General features: G+C 34.8%; 1 protein-coding gene across 1 annotated transcript in view; it reads right to left on the bottom strand.

Annotated features, from left to right (window-relative positions):
• Positions 1 to 19,911, bottom strand: part of DNAH12 (dynein axonemal heavy chain 12) — a 94,681-nt gene extending 74,770 nt beyond the window's left edge. The window contains exons 1-15 of the mRNA XM_014057186.2: positions 19,815 to 19,911; positions 17,985 to 18,157; positions 13,806 to 13,896; positions 12,459 to 12,485; positions 11,382 to 11,571; positions 10,544 to 10,619; positions 10,182 to 10,340; positions 9,310 to 9,505; positions 8,800 to 8,988; positions 7,235 to 7,391; positions 6,905 to 6,996; positions 4,210 to 4,388; positions 3,407 to 3,542; positions 1,667 to 1,792; positions 878 to 1,012 (exon numbers count right to left, since the gene is read on the bottom strand). Coding sequence (XP_013912661.2) covers positions 878 to 1,012; positions 1,667 to 1,792; positions 3,407 to 3,542; positions 4,210 to 4,388; positions 6,905 to 6,996; positions 7,235 to 7,391; positions 8,800 to 8,988; positions 9,310 to 9,505; positions 10,182 to 10,340; positions 10,544 to 10,619; positions 11,382 to 11,571; positions 12,459 to 12,485; positions 13,806 to 13,896; positions 17,985 to 18,157 — 1,926 coding nt within the window. The 5' untranslated portion in view covers positions 19,815 to 19,911. The remainder of the gene's footprint in view (positions 1 to 877; positions 1,013 to 1,666; positions 1,793 to 3,406; positions 3,543 to 4,209; positions 4,389 to 6,904; positions 6,997 to 7,234; positions 7,392 to 8,799; positions 8,989 to 9,309; positions 9,506 to 10,181; positions 10,341 to 10,543; positions 10,620 to 11,381; positions 11,572 to 12,458; positions 12,486 to 13,805; positions 13,897 to 17,984; positions 18,158 to 19,814) is intronic.
• Between the last annotated feature and the right edge of the window lie 2,240 nt (positions 19,912 to 22,151).

Here is a 22,151-nt window from a genome sequence, read left to right as displayed (position 1 = left end):
TTTTTTAAAAAATTAACTGAATTTAACTGAATTAAGATGAAATAAACAGATATGTTCACCCATATTCAGATTCTTATATAACAACCACAACAAAGTAAGAACTCATTTGGTTAACATTTATTACCACCTCAATACTTGTTTTGAAGAGATATACAGCATATTCCTGATGTTCAAAAAAATTTTGTCAGTAAATTTCTTGTAAATACTGGTAAAGATTTAACGTTCATTTCTATTGCAACTCCTGCATGAAACTTAGGTGTACAGATGTCATAAGCCCATTACATCACTTTGTAGCATCATCAAACTTCAAAACATGCTACTATCTTGCATATAAATCCAAAGACTATTAAACTTTTATCTCATCACCTATGGCTGCCCCAGGACTTTCTACTTTGAGGTTAATACCTTAATGTTACCATTCCAATAATGAAATACATTTATGTTGATATTAGAAGTAGCAATATTTTAATGAGACTATCAGCAACAGAATGTAATGTACTAAGCATTAGAGCAGTGGGTCTCAACCTTCCTAATGCCATGACCCTTTAATACAGTTTCTCATGTTGTGGTGACCCCCAATCATAAAATTATTTTATGTTTTCCGTATTTTTTCGAAAGTATATGTTTTCTCGTGGTCTTAGGTGACCCCTGTGAAAGGATCGTTCGACCCGCCCAAGGGCTCCCGACCCACCGGTTGAGAACTGCTGCATTAGAGAATATCAAAATTCATCAGAGTAATTTTTTGTCTGACCAAATATAAATTTTATTATAAATTTTTTTGTCTGACAATATAGTTAATTATTTTTTGCTACTATTTTACTACTGTGTATCTTCCTTGTTCAAAGTCCAAGCAAAAATTATTCCAAATATCACAGACCTGTTGCATGCGGTCCAAATCACAGTACTCTGTGAATTCATGCATACGACGAATGTGCTTTTCTACTTCCATTATCAATTTTTCACGTTTGGCTAGTAATTCACTTTCACCCTTCCGTTTAGACATTTCTATAATCTATAAGACAAAGAAGAAGTGGAGTGCATTTATGAATAGCATTACTGTCAGGCTTGCAGTTATATTCCTTTTAGGATATTTGGCCTGCCACACTCTCTATTATTTTTCTATGCTGTTTCATTAGTGTAGTAATTGGGAGGGGGAATAGGAAAGGAGTAGAATTATAGCATGTGTTGTTGTCATTCTTTTCTAGAAGCCCAAGGTCACCTTTTGTCTCCGTACCTCTGCATCTGACCGGAACCAGATAGGTGGAAATGCCAGCGTGGCTGAAGAAGATTGGACCATGTGATGGATTTATGGGTGTGGGGATAAGATCATGAACTTTCAACTGGGTGGAATCCCAGTAAGGTTTTAGATTTGGAATTCCACAGATGTGCCAACATGTCTATCTTATTAAATTGGAACTTTAAGGATAGCTCTGCCTTAGACTCTGATTTAATTCTGTATGATATTTGGACCGCTGACAATTACGTAACTTCATTAAATCACACTGAATCAATTCAAACATACCATTTGTGAATTATTTGGTTTGTAATAGTAAATTTGTCAAACAGCAGTCTTCAAAGGTAAGAGTTTAAAGCTGAGATACTTACAAAACTGTCTTTTTTTCTCAGATAATATAGCATGTAAAAAAATTAAAAAGTTTATATTTACATCATCATTTTCATCAAAGATAGGGTTAATATTTTGAGGCCACAACAAAACAGTTGCATTCAGGGTCAAGTCTTCTGGTTCAAATAAATAAACATCCAGAAGATAATTCATTCGTCGCTGGCATTCCTATAAAAGAAATTAAGTAGTTTATTTGAAGTAGGGCAGGTAAATCATGAAAAATGATAGCTTGTAGTTGGCAATTTTAAATTTATCCAGAAGATTGATAATCTGCCATAATGTTTATTCAGCTTCAGTTGGAATACTATTTAAATAGAATAGAATAGAATAAGATAGGATAGGATAGGATAGGACAGGACAGAACAAAGAAGAGAATAGAATTCTTTATTGGCCAAGTGTGATTGGACACACAAGGAATTTGTCTTTTGCACACATGCTCTCAGTGTACATAAAAGGGAAAAAAGAAAAAAGAGAGGGGGAAAATACATTCATTCATCAAGAATCATAAGATACAATATTTAGCAATCAAATCAAACTAGGAATCAACAGAACAATATAAATCGTAAAAATACAAACACCATGGTTATTGGCATAAGTGGGAGGAGTTAGGTAATAGGAAGTAGGAGAAGAAGAATAGTAATACAGTTTTAGTAAATGGTTTGATGGTGTTATGGGAATTAATTGCTTAGAAGAGTGATGACATACAGGAAAAACTGTCCTTGTGTTTATTTGTCTTGGTGTGCAGTGCTGTATAGCGTCATTTTGAGGTAGAAGTTGAAACAATTTATGTCCAGAATGTGAGGGGTCTGTAGATATTTTTCACAGTCCTCTTTTTGACTCGTGCAATATACAGGTCCTCAATGGAAAACAGGTTGGTAGCAATTGTTTTTTCTGTAGTTCTAATTATCCGTTGAAGTCTGTGTATGTTTTGTTTGGTTGCAGAGCCAAACCAGACAGTTATAGAGTTTTGTATGAAGTATAAACTCAAGCTATATTGTAATTCTAGTTAATCAACAATAATTTGTAATATAGATACATTATAAAAACAAGTTCCAGACTTAATGCAATTCACTCCTTTTAAAACATTTCTGTGTTTGATAGTACTGTGAACCAGTAAGTTGAATGTGTGCATTATTTTTAGATCAATTCTAAGTTTTCTATCTAGAGGTAATGCCCAGTTAGTCTCAGGTAAGTGAGGATAGGATTGTAGCTTAAATTATTCACAGATTTTAATGAAAATATTGTGCCATTTGTGATTTAAAACTTAAAACCAAGACTAGAATTAAGTATCTCAGCAGGTGAGGTAGTCTAGTAATATTATATAGAAAAATAAGACTTTGGAAAAATTGAATTCCTCCCCTCCCCCTGCATAAACATCAAAAAAATTGGAATAAGGAGCCTGCAGAAAAAGGAAAATGGATGCTGTGATAGGAAAGAAGTGCCAGTAGTGGGAGAGGACAGCAACTATTTTTGAAGAAAAGTTGAAAATAATATTTCAATCTTCTGAAAAATGACTATAAGCAGCTAATAATTCCACCCACCCTTCATGTTGGACTCAAGCTCAGCCCAAAAAACACCAACTCTACTTAAAACATTAAAAAGCCATGATGTGTAAACAAACCAAAAGTTCATATTATAACAGTTCATATTATAGTGGTATGCTGCAATGACTAGATGTTAATACCTGTATAACTTATTTTACAATATAGGACAAAAATCAAGATCAGCTGAAATTAAATTAATATGCTGCCACTTAAAAACCAGGTCTCCTAAAATATTTACCTTAATTCTTTCATACAACTTCTGTATACCTATAGTTTTAGCCTTGTCTATAAAGGCTATACTTTCCATCATTTCTTCTGTTGTCTCAGGAACTTTTAATGCACGTTCTTTAATGTTTTCAAATTCATTACATATCCTAAAAAATAATTTTGATGTGAGTTTTACACATTTCGGATTTACAATACAATTATGTACATTTCTATTTCTAGTACCTTCAGTACTGCATTTGCTACAGCATAGCTTTTATGTAAAAGTAATGATTAGTGATCATTACATCCAAATGCATACTATACGGACCTATATATAGTACTTAATTTTTAAGTGCAGCAATGAAAAATCAATCTGTCAGAAAACAATATAGATAGTCCTCAACTTACAATAATGATAAAATCTGCCCATTATGGTCATAAGTCATGATGGTCATAAAGTAAGTGACCAAAACCACAGATTCCTTAAGCGAATGCCACAGTCATTAAGTGAAGTCAAAGTTTGCTATGGGTTAATTTTGTTGCAATTTGGAAGTAAATGCTAATTTTCAACAAAAATGTCATAAAATATGCTCATGTGTCTGAGGATTGCTGCAAACAGCCATAAATGCAGGTTGGTTGCCAAGCAACCAAATGCAGGTGGAGAGGGGGGCATTGGAACTTGGAGAGATCTATTATAACTTCAAATGGTCACTAAGCAACTGGTCAAAAGTCAAAGGGTACCTGAAAACAAAATGAAAAATTAACAGTGCTATATATAATATGTGGCAATATTTTTCTAAGTATGAGATAATTTGTAATAAAAAAATTACCCACTTGTTATTTTCTTCTCTATGATTGTGAGCTAATACTTCCAATAATTTATATGCAAAGCTTCTTGCTTTTTCACATAACCCTTGCTTCAAGTCATCACAATCTAAACGCACCATAGAGAAGTGAACTATCATTGGCAAGCTCATTATTTCCGTCGAAAGATTTAAAAATTCATCTATAAGCTTCAAAAGATGATTATATTTGTTATTTTACATATAGGTCCATAACTGAATTCAGTTGAAACAAGTATTTGAAAGAAAGTTCCATTGAACCAATTACAACATTTCATGCTCATTTTAGTTTAGATTAATGTAAATAAAGTACTATTTTCATTATACAACTACTTGCGAAAAGCACTGATGGTAGATGCCAGCATTCTGTTGTTCTTCATGCAAGTGACTTCAAGCTTATTCTAAAATAACAGCCTCCTACTGATTATATATATGATATTAAAAAAAAATTCGGAATTGTTTTACTCATATCCAAAATTCAAATGTTTCATACCACATATAATGGAAGTGCTCTGAAAAAAAACCTGAGAACCATAGAGAGAGTGCTGACATTCCCACAATTCATGGGCTACCAGTTGTACATATTTGCACCAGTGATGGGTTCTGGATCCTGTCGCAACCGGTACAGTGCGACTGGGCTGGGTGTCCACCTTAGGCATGCGCGCCACGCACGCATGGGCACCCACTGCCCTGTGACACTCCAGCTGCTCGGCTGGGCACGCATGCGCAAATGGCAGAATTGGATTAAATACAGGTAAGGAACATGGGCGGGTGGGTGGGCCCTCCAAAACACCATTCAGGTATGCTCCCAGTAGCCAACGGTGCGCCCATACTGAGGCATACCTCCAGGAACCCACCACTGATTTGACAAAATGAACTACCTTTCCAATGATGCAGTGAAGGTTGCACTTCTGCAATCAATGTTAAAGGGAAATTCAACTGCAATTCCAGGTTGTGGAATGAAGGGCAGGCATTTTGTGGGGACATAATGTCTTTTGTTTCAGGAAAAAACCTAAAACCGGGTGCATGGAACATAATCACAAACCGAGCTATTATTCTATCAGCACAACTTATTTGTTCCTAGCATAGCAAGCTACAGATGATGAACAGTCTTCATTGCTTTTTTTGTAAATTATATACAAGCTTGCTGCTCTGTGGCTTGACTGGACTGTTCATTTTGTTTGGTCATAATCCATAGGCTATTAAAGTAATATTAATTTCACATCTAGATGCCTGAAACCTGGCACACATATAGATCAAAGTACCATAATTATTAAAGGTAAAGGTTCCCCTCACATATATGTGCTAGTCGTTCCTGACTCTAGGGGGTGGTGTTCATCTCTGTTGCAAAGCTGAAGAACCATCGCTGTCCGAAGACATGTTTGTGATCATGTGGCCGGCATGACTAAACCCCGAAGGCACACAAACGCTGTTACCTTCCACCAAATGTGGTTCCTATTTTTCTACTTGCATTTTTTACATGCTTTCAAACTGCTAGGTTGGCAGAAGCTGGGACAAGTAACGGGAGCTTACTCCATTACACGGTGCTAGGGATTTGAACCGCTGAATTGCTAACCTTTCTGATCAACAAGCTCAGCCTCTTAACTCTGAGACACCGCGTCCTTACTCATAATTATTAAATAACCTTAAATAATAAGATTCAATAATGTGACATCTATATATACTGAAATCACAGCATTGGTTATCAATAGGCTTCTGGGCTCAATCGAAAATCCCAGTTTTCACCTTTAAAATGCCACATGGATTGACACCAAGGTACCTGTAGGACTGTTCCTCCCAACCAGAATTAGCCTACCCTGTGAATTTTTCCCAAGAAATACTGTTGGGTCTCCATTTCATGTGAGATTAAGAGAGGGCTCATTCTTAATGGCAATTTCTCAATTATAAAATAGGTAAAAGGAGTTCCACTTTGCTTTCATTATGAAAAGTTATCCTATTCTACTGGGATTTTGGTGCAGAGATGAATCAGGTTTGCTTGTATAATTTTTGTAAAATTTGTATAATTTTTTTAATGTACTGATGTTTATTTTCAATGCAAATGATCTTGAATCAAAAAAAAAGTTACAGCAGTATAGAGCTGCAAAAACAAAGCCCCAAACAAACTACAATAAAAGATTATAAAGGAGACATCTAAATACCATTTTTTCAAATCAGTTTACATATTTTTTCACCAAAATGTTTATGGTACTCTCATAATAGCTAGAAATGCGAAATGCCAGGATTGATTTCAGAAAAATGTATCAGGGAAGAGCAATCAATTATCTATGGTGAGCATCATTATGGTTCTTGTTTCTTTTATAAGTCTCTCCAAATGAGTAGGCCAAAATTTTCAGGGATTGAGGCATTTTAAGGAGTAAAATGAAAGCCTCAAGCTTTACAAACCTATATAGCACCATAACATTTTAAGATCTTTTAAAAAAAATCATTAGAAATTTAAGGACAAAATTGAAACCCTAAATCTCTGCAAAGATTAAAGCACAAATTTTGTCTCATAGATCATCCTCCAAAGCTCAAATGGAAGTCAAGAAATGATTTGTTAACAAAAAATATCATTGTTTTTCAACTGAACTGGCTTAATTCAAATAAGAATCATGGCATTTTATCTTAATGTACTGTATATTACAGAATAAAAGCCAGGTATAATTATAAATTATACATGAAATTACCTCTGTATATTCATCAAAACTGTGTTCCTCAGCTATAAATGTTTTAATACGGTCATCTGCAGCACCATCTATAAGCCAGCCATATTTTTCCTCTGTAAGGAAATGAAGAAGGGAATGTGACAAAAATAAAACAAGCAAAGATACCCTTTTCCTTCCCATTTTTGGCTTATCTATGGCTTCTGGCACTGTAATAAGCCAATCTGCGCATCAGTGGATTGTGTGCTGGTCTTTAGTCCTAAATGATCTTCTCCTATAATAATCAGCAGTAATTTTATTAAGTTTGGAAGGTTAAAGATATGACTTTGAAAAGAATCATTGTAAACTACTCACCATAAGAATCAAAATGTGCTTTTGCACCTTTCAAATTCTCATTGATTGCTGTCTTCAGTGTAGATGAAGCCCATGCTATAACATGGTCAGGAAGTTCAGTGTCAATAGTTGTTACTATAGTTGTACCTCCTAACCATGAATGTATTGTCTGGACATTCTATTCAAAAGAAATTCAAGGATTATTTATGGCTTTTAAGAAATCATTTCATAATATGTAATACTATTTATATATCAGCTTGTTCAACACAAACTCATAAAATTACTTCGAACATTAATGTACTTATCAGCTTTATGGTAATTGAATATTTATGAATATGCCTTTATTGAGAGTAAACTGAATGAACACTTGAATTGCTTTTAAATAATCAGAATGACTTCTGAATAAACATATACATGAACATGCTGCATATAACACTGCTTCTTAACTAATCTTATCGCCTCTTACTTTTAGTTCAGAAACTAGTGGAGACCACTCCAGCAGTTCTGTGGACCATCCAACTGTATGAAAGAGGCTATTTATGCATCCGTAGTCTTTACAAATCAAAATTTGAGAAAGATTTAAATTCTTTTTTGTATCATCAACATGCACTCAGAAATGCACCTTTTGCTCTAGTAGTAGCAATAACACTTAGACTTAATATATAGCCCCATAGTGCTTTACAGCACTCTCTGGGTGATTTATAATGTCAGCATATTGCCCCCACCAATCTGGGTCCTCATTTTACCGACCTTGGAAGTTGGAAAACTGAGTCAACCTTGACCCCAGAAATTGCCTGCAATACTGCATTCTACCTATTGCCACCAGTAGCATCCAGATGCTCATGGAATACTATTCTGAAAGATTTCCCTTTTTTCCCCAGTGGCGTTGTACATATGGTATATGGTATATGATATTTTTGTCATAGAACAGCACAATGAATCCATTCACGTATTTTCTGTTTGTAACACCTAAAACTAGACTTTACAGTGGGGAATAAAATTGACATTTTTTTCTCCCACAAGGGCCTACTTTCTCCTTCCAATGACAATGTCTCTAGTATTCCATTTAATAGGAGATCAAGCATTTATTTAATCTTCTGAACTTCTGGTTATTATAGACTATGAGTTCATAAGAAGTGCCTATATGTCTTAAAAAATTTTATTTTAATTTCTCATTCACTTTTAAAAAAAACATGCTGCTCAAGACAGAGAAACAGAGAAGAGAGGTTTTGATACCCCAAAATCTAGCCAATCAATTCTGTACTTAGCTGCTTCTCAATAAACTGAGAGAACTATTTTGCTCTGAATCCAGCCTAGATAGTATCCCCTTTGTTTCACCAGATTATTTCTGGAGCAGATTCACAATCCAAACAATGTTTGTGTTTTAACTATTAAGTGCAAGAAAATTATTTTAACGTTCATAGATAATGAAAATCATTTAGCATTGGATGTGAGGTTTACAATCATCTCTGCATTACCTGAAAATAAACTGAAATATGTGGGAATTATTAGGATTGATGTGTAAGTTATTAAGCAATATAAATTTTACGTATTTATGAGATTAAATATAGTAGAAAAAACAGAACCTGCAAAGTTTGTGAAATCAAAGTAATAATACATATGATGGTATCTTCCAAATCATGAAAGCTAGGATAAAAGTCCATTTTCTCATCATCAAAAGTCAATTCCATTTTGAATAATGGTAGCCATCTCTGATCTTCTAAGTTAAACAACTTCACATAAGCTTCAACCGATCTTTTTAATAACTCCTTCAGCTAAAAAATAATGTTTAAAAAAGATTTTAGTATAGACAATTAAAGCAATCTTTAGCTCATCCTCTATATTGTCTTGTTTATTCACAGCTTCCATAATACGAATATGTACATTTTGAAATTTAGAATAAGGCATGAACATTCACATAACTCTTGCAATAATCTCTCATGGATTCAGATTCAAACATAAATTTTTCATTCCTTTACAAAGGTGTTTTGAAAGAAAGTTTTATGAATGATCTGAATTCTTCTTCTGCTGAAGTGATGAAAAATGAAATTCTTAAGATGCATACATAATGTTCTACAGAGGCATGAAAAAGAGACCTGATTAGACATAAGTGTAGCCACACAGTTATAGAAAGAATCCACTTGATCCGGTTTCACACCCTCCAGTGCTTCTTTTCTGGTAAAGAGATTGATGACCCTTGGATACCATGTGTTTAATATCTTTTCTTCTGTTTTTAAGCATTTTATAGACACATCATTTTGAAGGGATTCACATTCAATTGGGCCTCTTGTCCTGTGTTAATTTAAGAAATGAAACAATATCAAGCAAAATCAATGGACAACAAATACAAAGCAAATGTACATGTTAATAGTTATTTTAAAAAAAATCAGAGACCTTATGTTATTTATGTATTTTTGGTCCAGATTTAAAACTCACATAAAAAATAAATGAAGTCTGCAATGAAGTATTATGATATGGAGTGTCAGAATTCTAGGAAACTAGTTAAGTTATTCTATTTTCACTTCTCACATTTTTGATATTCCCCACTACTCAGTCACATTCTCTTTTCACTAGGATTCCTTTTAAATTTTCATAAAATGGAATTTACTTTTTCCTGATTGCTAATAAGGATATTTTCCCAAGCTTGTTCATATTCCTTCTTGTCTGTACATGTGCTGCTCTGACTATATGACAATCTCTTTGGAGAATAAATTCATAATTAATGTGGAGAAGAGACTATCACCTGTAGTAGATATTACATTGGGGGTATCTTATATCATCTTAAGAATCCTAAATAAATTCATTGCCAAGTCCTTAAACATTTGATTTGAATTGTAAAAACTATACTATTGTAATATATTTTACCAAAGGAATATAATAATAATCTAATAGTGCAGTATATCTAATTAGAATTATACATGCATATATCTTGTATTTAGAAAATTAAATCCAAAACGATAAATGTTACCTGAAACCACACACATCTACTATAAGTAACGAGGAAAACATTGTGTAACCGATTTCAAGGAGAATTCTTAACGTTGGATGGAGAATATGTAAATTTTCAAAAATCTGTTTTCTTGCTTGTATAAAGCTTTTATGCCATGGTCTAGAAAAGTCTAATCCTCTACAAATAAACAAAATGACAATACTAAATACATGGGAGAAGAAAAAAAACAATATAATTTTGATTAACAAACAACAGGGAAACATTTTTTAGCTTCAAATTTGTAAAAAGTCAAAATCAGACTATCAGAAATAAGAAAAAAGATTCCACTTTTACTTCAGCAAAACATCTAGAATATAGCTTTATTAATATAATTTACTCACACAGGTTCTACTGGCAAAGGTCCTTCTTTTTCATATTCAAGTAATTTTACTTCAGGCTTGATAAGAACGCTTCGTACTGTGATATATTGGAAATATATGTTAGGAAATGCTATTTAAAAGTAATATTTTAAAAATTGTATTTAACTGCAAGGACTATTCAAAACATTACAGAGATATGCTGGTATTTTTAGAAACAGCTATGCATACTCCTTTAGCATATTACTCATAAAATAATTTTAAAAATGTTTTATTTTCAACAAAATAATTGATATTGATTTGGCTTTTAAAAACATGTAAGAAGAACACAGAAGTCATAGCATACTTTAGAGATATCAAATGCTAAGTTTATTCCTGGATTGTTAAATTAGTAACATGGTTGTTTAATTAATCTGGCTTCTCCAATGACGTTGGTTGTCAGAAGGTCACAAAAGATGATCACATGACCCCGGGACACTGCAACTACCATAAATATGAACCAATTGCCATGCACCCAATTTTTGATCCTTCAATGGTCATCAGTGTGAAAAACAGTCGTAAATCACTTTTATCTTTGCCTTTCTAACATTGAAAGCTGACTAAATGAATGATTCTAAGGCAAGTACTACCTATATATTCATAGTCCTATATATAAATAATAACTATTGTTAACATATAGGTAAGTAACATATTAGTATGCTTTGAGAAAAATATAACTGATAATATTTCTGATAGAATCAGGTATCAATATAATTTTTGCTATCTAGGCAAAAAATACATTATATATTTTATGTTATACAAAGAAATATATAGAAAGATGTTAGAGAAAATGGCTATTATTGTAACAGGATACTGAACTTACCCATATATCTTTTCATACTCATTTCATAATCATTTGTTATCTCAGTTAAGAGTTCTTCAACCAGTTTCTCTCTATCCTTGCCCTCCATGAGAGACTGTGGTACCAATGTCAGCATGGAGATTAACCACTCTTGCTGAATAGGTACCACTGGATTAGTTTCAACACATTTCTTCATAAAGAGATAATTATTCTGAAATGAAACCATCATTATGTAATGAAATAAAACTAATGCTTTTTATTGTTTGTGATTTGAAAATATAAATTGTAATATTACTCTGAGAGCTTATCTTTATGTTCCACATTGTATAGGTTGAGAATGTCTTGCTAGCTGTTGCTAAAGGACAACACCATATGATGTTGACTTTGTGCCTTTTTTGTTGCCTCCAGCTGAAAAGTCTGATTACAGTTCTTTCAGTTTTAAGGCAACGTTTTCCAAGTTGTGCTAATGAGATAAAATATTACAGCTCTAATAGGGCAGAACAGTAACTTCCCTACTCAGCCTCCCAGGAATGAACAGACCTTAGCTTATTTTTGTCTTCCCATGCAGGAGACAATATGTTTAGCATTGTTTGCTGATTGATGCTCAGTATTTTTTATCCCTATACTCTACAAGCATAATCTAACACAAAAAGTGCTAATATGACAAAGGAGGGATGTATGCCATTTTTCTATTAGATGCATAAATAAACTTTAAAAAAATCTTACATTTCTTAATTAGAATTCTTAATTAATGTGTAAATTTTAATACTACTTTAAAAATCAGAAATTCATGTTACTAATATTTTAATCAAAATCTTTATATTTTTGATTTTGCAAGGCTACCAAAACAATGAACATGGTTATCAAATTAAATTAATAATTTGCAATATTGGGATACCCTAACAAGTATGATCTTCAAATAAAATTAATAAATAATATTCAATATCTTCATCATTTGTATGTTAGTTCTATGGATAAGGAACAACAAACACTATGAATATTAGCTGCATTTCCATATCTCATAAAACTTATAAAGTTTACATGTAACTTGTTACAATCATAACAGTCCTTTTAAAAATCCTTAAATCCTTCACTTACTCTAATTTGTTTCTGTTCACTGTTCATCTGTTGTGGAGGAAAAAGTAAGAAAAGATCACAAAACTGAATGAGAAATTCTTGGTAGTGTCAATGAAAAAAAATACTTTTGTCCAAAATTCAATCAGACTAAACCATAACTTTTAATTGTTATACCTGTTATTATACCTGTTATAACATTGTAACTGTTAATTGTTATAACCCTATTACAAGTTATAGCTATGTAATAAATGAAAACTTCTGTTTGTACTGTTGCTGATATCTGCAGCATTGCAGCTCAGACAGCTAGCATAGATCTGCAGAAAGAGAACTAAGCAGAGTATTCATGGTGAGAAATAAAACAGGTAATATATACAGTTTAGATATACACACTATAGATATGTACTGCAACCTGACTTTGGATGAAAGAACCAGCCTTTCAAAGTAATCAACTAGTTCCTGACCTGAAATTTATTATAGGACATGGCAGGAAAACATACTTCATATATTTATTCTATCTATTCCATTTTTCTATCCATAAGGCCCTCAAAAGGGTTAATATGAATTGCATGAAATAGATCTTAGTTATTTCCAGAGCTCAGTGGAACCATTTATGCAGTAAAAGTGAAAAATGCAAAAGCAAGGAACTTCGTTAACACCTGTCCAAAGAACAGTGTCTTCTTAATAACTAAAGTGCTAATAGTGATAGCATCAACAATGATTATGTTGCTTATTCTAATACAAAAACTTTTCACATGTTCTTCTTTTGCTTAATTGAAATTATCTACTACCGAAGGCTATGGGACTTTCATAAATTAGGATCAAATCTCTTTGGTTAGGATTGAAATAAATCCAATAGTAGGATTTATACACAATTAACCTATGATTTCTTGACCTTAGTTTGTTGAATGAACTACAATAATAAGTAAAAACCAAACAAACTACACAATGGCTTAGTGGTGTTTATGAACCACTCAAGAGTGTTGCCTTTTTTTCTTTCCCTTCCAAAAGGCAAAGAGTTTCTGGTTCCCTCAGACCAAAATGTCTTATTTCTTTGAAACTGTTCCTCGATTTGTTCAATATTTTGTTGCAACTTACTGACAGAATTTTTCTTTACTGACAGGGTTTATATGTAACTACTTGAGAAAGTATGGGCCTGTTGCTTTTTACCAGGATTTTTCATATGAGTTTTTCATAGAATAAATCATATTCAGGTAAGGTAAAAGAAGTGCAAACTGGCTTGAATTCAGGAGATTAATGCACTAGCAATTCATTGGGCCTGAATTCAACTCAGATTGATATGACAGTGCTGTAAAGAAAAAAAGAAAAAATAACTATTATTATCTATATATATTGAAATAAAAAACTTACAGTATAAGGCAATTGTGGAGCAACAAGCTCAGGCTCTCTGCTAAGAAATTCCTCCATGGACATTGTATAATCTTTTGTGGCAACATTAATTCTGAAGTAGAATAAAAAATAGTGAGCAATATAAATTTCTTATATATTTCTATAAGTGTCTCAGACTTGTATCTATTTTTCACCAAGACTGTTGGTAGTGAACGGCAAACTGGCAAACATTCAAACATAATCAAACTAAATCATATTGATTTGAGAAGGGTTAGCCACTTAATTATTTATAATTTATTAGCAAAATAACAGAATAACAGAGTGGAAAGGGATTTTGGATGTCTTATAGTCCAACCCCCTGTTCAAGCAAGAAACCATATACCATTTTAGACCAATATGTCCAATATCTTCTTAAAAACCTCCAGTGTTAGAGCACCCACAACTTCTGGAGGCAAGCCATTCCATTGATTAATTGTTCCATCTGGAAATTTCTCCTTACTTCTAGGTTGCTTCTCTCCTTGATTAGTTTTCATCCATTGCTTCTTATCCTGCCTTTAGAGGCTTTGAGAATGAGTTGACCCCCTCTTTTTTGTGGCAGCCCCTTAAATATTGGAATACTGCTATCATGTCACCCTTAGTCCTTCTTTTCATTAAATTAGATATTTAATGAAATTCCAACATACATTATTTGTATGTTTTAGCCTCCAGTTCCCTAATCATATTTGTTGCTCTTCTCTGTGCTCTTTCTAGAGTCTCAACCTCTATTTTACTCCTACTTTAAATTCGGTTGTCTCCTCTGTATCATGATGATGGCAATGGTGGTATATTCCAGAGAAAGATAAAGGATACACCAAAATATATATTCTCAGTAGGGTCATCCAACGGATGAAAGTCAACCCAGCTGTCCAATTAAAGCAACAGCCAGTAACAAAATAAGAAGTTGCTGGAAAGAAACGATCACTTTAGTGACAAGAACAAAGGCATATGAAGTCAATATTGCATGGGAAAAGTAATCAGTAAACCACTCCTATATTTTAACAAGAAAATCACATGAATAGGCAACATAAAGTGATCAATGATATAGGAGTTTTGGAATACTTAATTGTTCTGACCCCACCCCCTCCGGCCTGCGAATCACCCAGGCACAGGCTTGGCTGTTTGCCACTCTTTAATCATGGAGTTATCAACTCCTTTGGCTGAAGGCCCAGACAAAACTCACATGCAAGAATAGTTGGCAGCAACCCAAATCCAACAGACACCAATACAAGACAGACAGTTTTCCAATACTGTTTCAAATGATTGTTTCCTGCAAATACCCCCTCCCAACTTCTCCACTTATATACTCTCTTGGGAGGGGCCAAGCCACAACCACCTAGGCTTAATCATTGTCTATGAGTCTGCCTACGGAGCTGCTGCTTCCGTTTCTCTGCCCTTCTTAATCTTGCATCAGGGACAAACTGCCTTTGATCCTCCCCACTGCTCCATGCCTCAGGCGCCTCCTGGTGGCCAACCAGCCTCTCTGGTCCCTGCTCTGAGTCTGAACCCTGCCCAGGGTCCTCCACATCTTTCCTGGCATACTCATATGGTTCCTTGCTATCCGAGCCCATCAGCAGCTCAACCGGATCCTGCTGGGCCACGACACTTAATGGTGTTTTAATATTATGAAGGTTAATTTAAAATCTTCAGGATATCTGATTGTAGATATTTCCATGCAGGAAAAGAAAATCCAAAGCTGCATAGATGGTGGAAATGTGAAACATAAGAAGCATGAATATGGGAAATTTGAATTCAGTAAAAGATGAAATCAATCAAGGAGATATTGTCATCTTGGGATCAGAAAACTAATATAAATTGAAACACTTAACAAATTTGTATAAATGCTCATCTATCAGTGGAACATAACAGACAAATCAATTAAAGAACCAAGTCAAGATCACTTAGTATTATATAGTTAATAACTGAAGAATATTTATTTATTTATTTATTTAATTTATTTACTGCTCATCTTGTAAATATTCAACTCCAGGCAGCTCCCAGAATTAAAACATCAATATCCTAACAAATAAATACTTTTAAAAGAATAAAAATAGAAATCCCAATCAAAATAAAATATAATTAAATGATGGAGATGGAGGAACAGGATGCACGGAAGGGGAAGAGAGGATTGCCTCGTAATTCAACAACCATTTCAAATGTGATGCTCCCCGGTTAGGATCCCAAGCCATCTGGCGGAGTAAGGACAAAAGGATGGGAGACAATCTCACCTCAGAGGGTAAGATGTTTCAAAGGGCAGGAGCCATGGCAGAGAAGGCCCTTCTCCTGGACCCCAGCAACTGGAATTCCTTTATAAATGAAGCTCAAAGCATGTCTCCTCTGCCAGCACAGATTGGGCAGGCCAGTTCCAGTAGGATGAGACAATTAGACTTCACATACTATTATGCAAAGTGTACTTTAGTCTGGGAAGATTCTGTATATTTAGGTGAACAGCAATAAAATAATTACTTTGCACATTTACATGTGTCATTCTTGGTTTTCCACACCTGACAGAACCAGGGAAACTCTGGAATGAACTCAAATATGTTATTACAGATGAATGTGAAAAAAGATAAAGACCAAGAAAAAGAAAAAAGTAATTTGGATGCCAGAACAAACTTCAAATTGCCAAAAAGAGAAGCTAAAGCCAAGGGGGGGAAAAGATCTCAAGAAGAAACAAAGTATTTCAAACAGGGGAGACAAGAAGCAGTATTACAATAGCATTTGTAAAGACATCAGAGATGAAAAGAGACATGTTAAAACAAGGTAAATGTAGAAGAGTACACAAATGATGTTGAAAAAATATGCAGCAATGTTTGGAAAAATATGAATTAGTATAAAGAAGACTAAACCAATTACAACAAATCAAGCCTTATAATTGGCAATAAACATTTTGAAGCAGATGATAGCTTCTGCCTATTAGAAACAGCTATAATGGTAAAAGTGTAGAAGAAGGAATGGTGGAATCTAGGGGTGGGTGAAAAGAGGGATCAGCTTAGAGTCCTTACATAGCCACAAGCAAACTAAGTCCAACTTCCCCTTGCATGCTGTTGACCCTTATCTAACTCTAACCAGGTACTGACTACAAAAAAAAAACCTTATATACATAGGCTTTTAGAATAAATCAGATTAGGTGAATCTTCACATGCAGACCTGGTCTTTCATGCCTGATATAAAGCTTCAACAATCAAAGGATATGCCTTAGACTAGCATTTAAAGTGGCATGAAGGTCTTGGAAAAATATACAGATGTGGAGATATGCCTATAACTACAACTACCAGAACTGTAGTAAGCAAAAGGTTTCCTTCTGAGTGTCTATGAAAGAGAAATTTGCATTGGAAAAAGCAGGATAGAAAACATATTGACATTCAATACTTTTGAACCTTGGTGTTGAAGAGGATTTCTGAGAATATCATTGACAGTCCATAAAACACTCAATTGGATCATTAAAGAAATTAATTGCAGAGTTCTCATTGGAGTTGCAAATGACCAGGCTCAATTTTTGGACACACTATGAAAAGGTCTAGCTGCCTTGAGAAGACTATAATGCTAGGAAAGGTGGAAGGAAAGACAAAAAGAGAATGACTAACAGCAAGGTGGAGGGATTCAATTACAGTCGGTCACTTGCAACCTTCCCTTCCATTGGGGGAATTTTGCTTGTCAGAAGCCAGCTAGGAAGATTGCAAAGGATGATCATGTGACACCAGGATGCTGCAACTGTTGTAAGTGCAAGATGGTTTCCAAGCACTCAGATTATGATCAAACCACCAAGGGGATGCTATAATGGTTGTAAGTGTAAGGACCAGTCATAAGCCACTTTTTTTCACCGCATTGTAACTTTCAACTATTACTAAGTGAATGATCTTAAGTTGAGGACCACCTGCAATCATGAGCCATGGTTTATACCATTGTATTGTGTAAGCTCAGCTCATGTTGGATATTTTATCTTTTAAGTATCTGTTTTTCTGTGCATTTTTAGGTAAAGCATTTGATACTGAATTAATTATGACAATCTTATATCCAGCAATTTGCAGCACAGATGTACAGGCAGAAAAGTATGCAAGACATGTGTGTCACAAACTGCCTTTTGAGCCCTAGAACAGAGAATAAGGCAAGCACAACCACTACCACTCCATAATAATTGCTGTACAGAAAGAGAGATATTACATGATTTTGTTAAGCATCTTCTGCTGTTCCGTTACTCTTCGGTATTTCATCAATTTCTTCTGTTTTTCAGTCAACTCCTTAGATGTGGAAGGAAGAGCGATAGGTGGTAACTGAAGGTTCCATACATCTTCATCTTCATCATGAGTGTTTGTTGATTTACTTGGAGCCGACATCTAAAATAAAAGCAAGTATTTTTGACAGAGACAAAAGCAGTAAGATGATTAAACTAATTTTCATAAAGATTATGGCAATCATTTTAATGTAGATGAAGATGTTAACATACTGATTATGCAGAGATCGGTGGAAGTCAAAACTTAATGTATAATATGAAATAATTCCATGTTGATAAGTGTAGTGTTATATAACTTTATATGCATTTTCCTTTGACTGATACAGTTCTTTTTCAAAATCCCAATCAATAAAGGAAAATAATAACTTTCAGGATCATTGATTTCATTAAGTGCTTTGGATTCCTGAATATGAATCTAACTTTAAGCAAGAACCTGTGATTACTTTTGTATGAAGGCATACATTTATGTATTTTTTAAAAAGAGTTTCTAGTATCCCTAAATCCTGACATGGATCAAGAAGCAAAACCTAGAGTAGAGGTCGTCTACTTTACCAGCTAGGATAAAATGTGTAAAGACAAATCAGGAATCTATTAAATAAAAAAATACAATATGGCTTGTTCTTTCCCTTGAATGAATAAGAGGAGAAAATTTTCATGTACTTTGTGCAGCTTACTGATATGCTCAATATTTGTAAGCTGCAGTAGAGCCAATCATTTCAAATGCATTTGTAAAGGGGGGGGGGAGTTAGAGAAATATACAGTATAAGAAAATAACCTAACAATTAGTAATAACAATGTAAATAATACATCCCGTGATGATACTTCTAACACCACAAAATATCAACACCTACCTATTCAAGGTCTTTGGTAAGGACTTTATTGGTAGATAAAAATGCCAATTCCAGTCTGAATATCTGGCTGACTGAGTAACAAACCATTCAGACACCTAGTCAATATGACACCGAATACCAGTGAATAGGGAATAACAATAAGACAGGATTTTTGCTTCCATTTCCAGCAATTGAGGCACACGAGTATTTCTTAAAGTGTGCACCCTTGGGGTCCCTCAAGACTCAAGAGTCCACAAAATCAAAATTATTTGCTGGCTTATGTTGAAAAATAATTCAGTACTAAAATCCCATCAAGCAATTGTGAGATGCATTAGTGGAACCTAATGCATCCATATTTAATATGGTAAATATAAATCCCATATAAGCAAAATCCCTTTTGATGGCCTCCATCATTTTAAACATAGAAAGGGGTCCTCAAAGGGAAAAATTTAAGAAACACTTAAGATACACAATCTATTTATAGACATTTATACCCCAACACAAGGGTGTACAGGCTCTAGGCAGCTTCTCGTTCCAGAGAAAGGGCTCCCCAAGGGGGGAAAAAAACCCCACAAAGCAAGTTCACAAAGCAAAGGTGTTTTTATTCCCACCCCTGAAAACTTGCAATGCAATCAGTTAATTTTCAAGCGTCTCTCCGAGATCAGCAGCATCTATATAGGAAGGAAAAGTTGCTCTGAATTCAACAAGTGGGTTGGTTTTGTAGGAAGAGCAGGGCAGCTTCATTTGTAGCAACAGCTGTCTTGCCCTATCCAAGTCTCCAAGCAGGCAGCGGAAGGAATCCTAGCTGCAATCCTGGAGCCATAAAACACCCCCTTGTTTGAAATACATCTCGCTCGCTCTAAGTCTGCAGCCACGTTTGGGAGGCATCCGGGCGAGCCCAGTCGTCTTGTCACCTTGTGGGCCCCTCACCTCTCTCAGGGATGCTGGGATCGCTTGGGCTTAGCCGAGAAAAGGGGAGCGATGAAGGCAAGAGGGGCCGGCGTCCAACTCCAGAAGCACCAGCACTGGGTTGTCAACAAGGCGTTTGTTGCTATGGGAACGAGGTAGGGCTCCACCCACCCCCGGTCTGTTTGGCGGACGGTCCCTCCCTCCGCTTCAAATTCACCCGCCGCGAGAGGAGGGCTCGCGATGTCCAGTTTAAGCAGCGAGAAAGGGAGTTTCCTTGCTGCTTAAACCGGGAGGTGGAAGCGCTCTACCGGGGAGCAGGGCGGGCTGACTGTCCTTTATTTCTCCAAAAGGGGCGCACCGTTGGGCCGGTGCCAAATGCGCCTTTTTATATCTTTTAATTTCTGACTTTCCCGGATGGTGGTTAAAAACGAACACCTCGAAGAAAAGGCGTCCTAATCTTGCGCAGAGACACTTCGCTGCCACTTATGTTACCAGCTGAACTCTTATTAAGAGGAGCCCCACGAGCAACATTTTGACTGACTTTGGAAATGTTAACGATTTACGAAATATCACTTCAAGGAGGGGGTTCGGGATTCCTTTGAAAATATGGAACCGATAAAATAGTGCTATTATGTAGCAAGAGTATGTAAAATCCGGTATACTGTGGTGGTTCAGATGTACTGAGACTCAAAATCGACTCTTCCCTCAACGATTGAAACTGAATGGCTTTCAGATCTTTATAGAAATGGCTTGTTCATATTATTCTGGGGAAAAAAAGTTGTGATGTTGATGCTTTATTTTACTGCAACTGAGAGAGTCGGAAGTCAATGTTTCTTCCCCCCACCCCTTTCTTATCCTTCCTCACTTCTCTTCCCTCTTCCTCCCAACCGTTTTCCTATTTACTTTTCTATTTAGTATTTTGTATCTTATTTTATCTTATAACTCCACTAAAATGATTTTAAGAACCCTCATTGACTTCCAGAGTGTTTCCTCTCACTGTGATTATTGTGGGGATAAAATTAATGGACTTCCTGTGTAAGCTGGGTTGAAGTTCTGGAGAAAGGAACCAAGACATTCGGACTGTACCTACTTCACTTTCTCTTCCAACATATACAAATATGAAAAGTTAAACTTTATTTTATTGCATAGGATTATAAAGAGATACTGTAAGAATCTTTAATTGCTGAATGGATACACAAAAAGAGGTACTATTATAATCCTTAGTTTGCTGAATAGATACAATGTGAACCAATACAAAGATTTCTTAAAGCAATATATTTGTTCAAAAGTGTTATTGGTGTTCCATGGAAATAACTTCAAGAAGGATGGAACAAGAATCTACTCAGATTCAGATGCAGAATCAGTGTAGTTAGTTTCTTCGGGCTGATTACTATAGAAAGTGACGAACCTTGCAGAAAGATTATTCACTCTGAGGATAAATACATGTCCCTGGTGGTGTGTACTTTTGATGCCTGAATAATCATGGTGAGTTTTGCAACTTTGTGTCTGTCATGTTGTCAGCTTCAAAATTTAGGAGTTCAATAGTAGAGGCCCTACTACTCCCATGATTCTCCTACATTGGCCTCAAAATTGTCCTCAAAAAGAATTACTTCCCTAAATTTCCACTGACACAGTGCTGGACAATAAGCACAAAAACAAGCTCTGAAACTCTTCTGGTTTAAGTCTGACTGATAATGTTCAACCAACATACTAAATCACAAAATAGTATGTTTGTATTAGGAACCACAATATTGTGCAAACCCCCAAATTGGATTGAGTAAACATTTTTTATGTAAGCCGCCCGGAGTCCTTCGGGATTGGGCGGCATATAAATTTATTTTTAAAAAAAAGTTAAGCTATGTTGTACAAATACAGCAAGCATAATGAAATGTATATTATTATTAAACCAAATACATTTTATTGTATGTGTGTGTGTGTGTGTATGTATGTATGTATGTATGTATGTATGTATGTGTATGTATGTGTATATATATATATATTCGAATCCCAGTAAGGATATGGCTAGCTGATGAGAGCTAAATAGCTTGAAATAGATCTATACTAGTCTTCCTTTATTTATTTATCAGCACAAATAAAAACACACACACACACACACACACACACACACACACACACACACACACACACACACACACACACACACACACACATATATATATATATATATATATATATATATATATATATAACTGGAAGTATAAATGAGTAATATTTTATTGGGTATCAATTATCAATCAATCTTCTAAGAATGTAACTATTTCTTTACTCTCCAAGTATGCAAATAAAATTACTTTATCACAGCAAACTTTTTTTTCTGTGACCTGTTTGCCCAGCCTG

The sequence above is a fragment of the Thamnophis sirtalis genome, unplaced genomic scaffold, assembly GCF_051295495.1.
Source record: "Thamnophis sirtalis isolate CommonGarterSnake01/CBP01778 unplaced genomic scaffold, rThaSir2_p1.2 scaffold_3, whole genome shotgun sequence".
NCBI classification, from domain to species: domain Eukaryota; kingdom Metazoa; phylum Chordata; class Lepidosauria; order Squamata; family Natricidae; genus Thamnophis; species Thamnophis sirtalis.
This window is presented reverse-complemented; position numbering and strand designations above follow the sequence as displayed.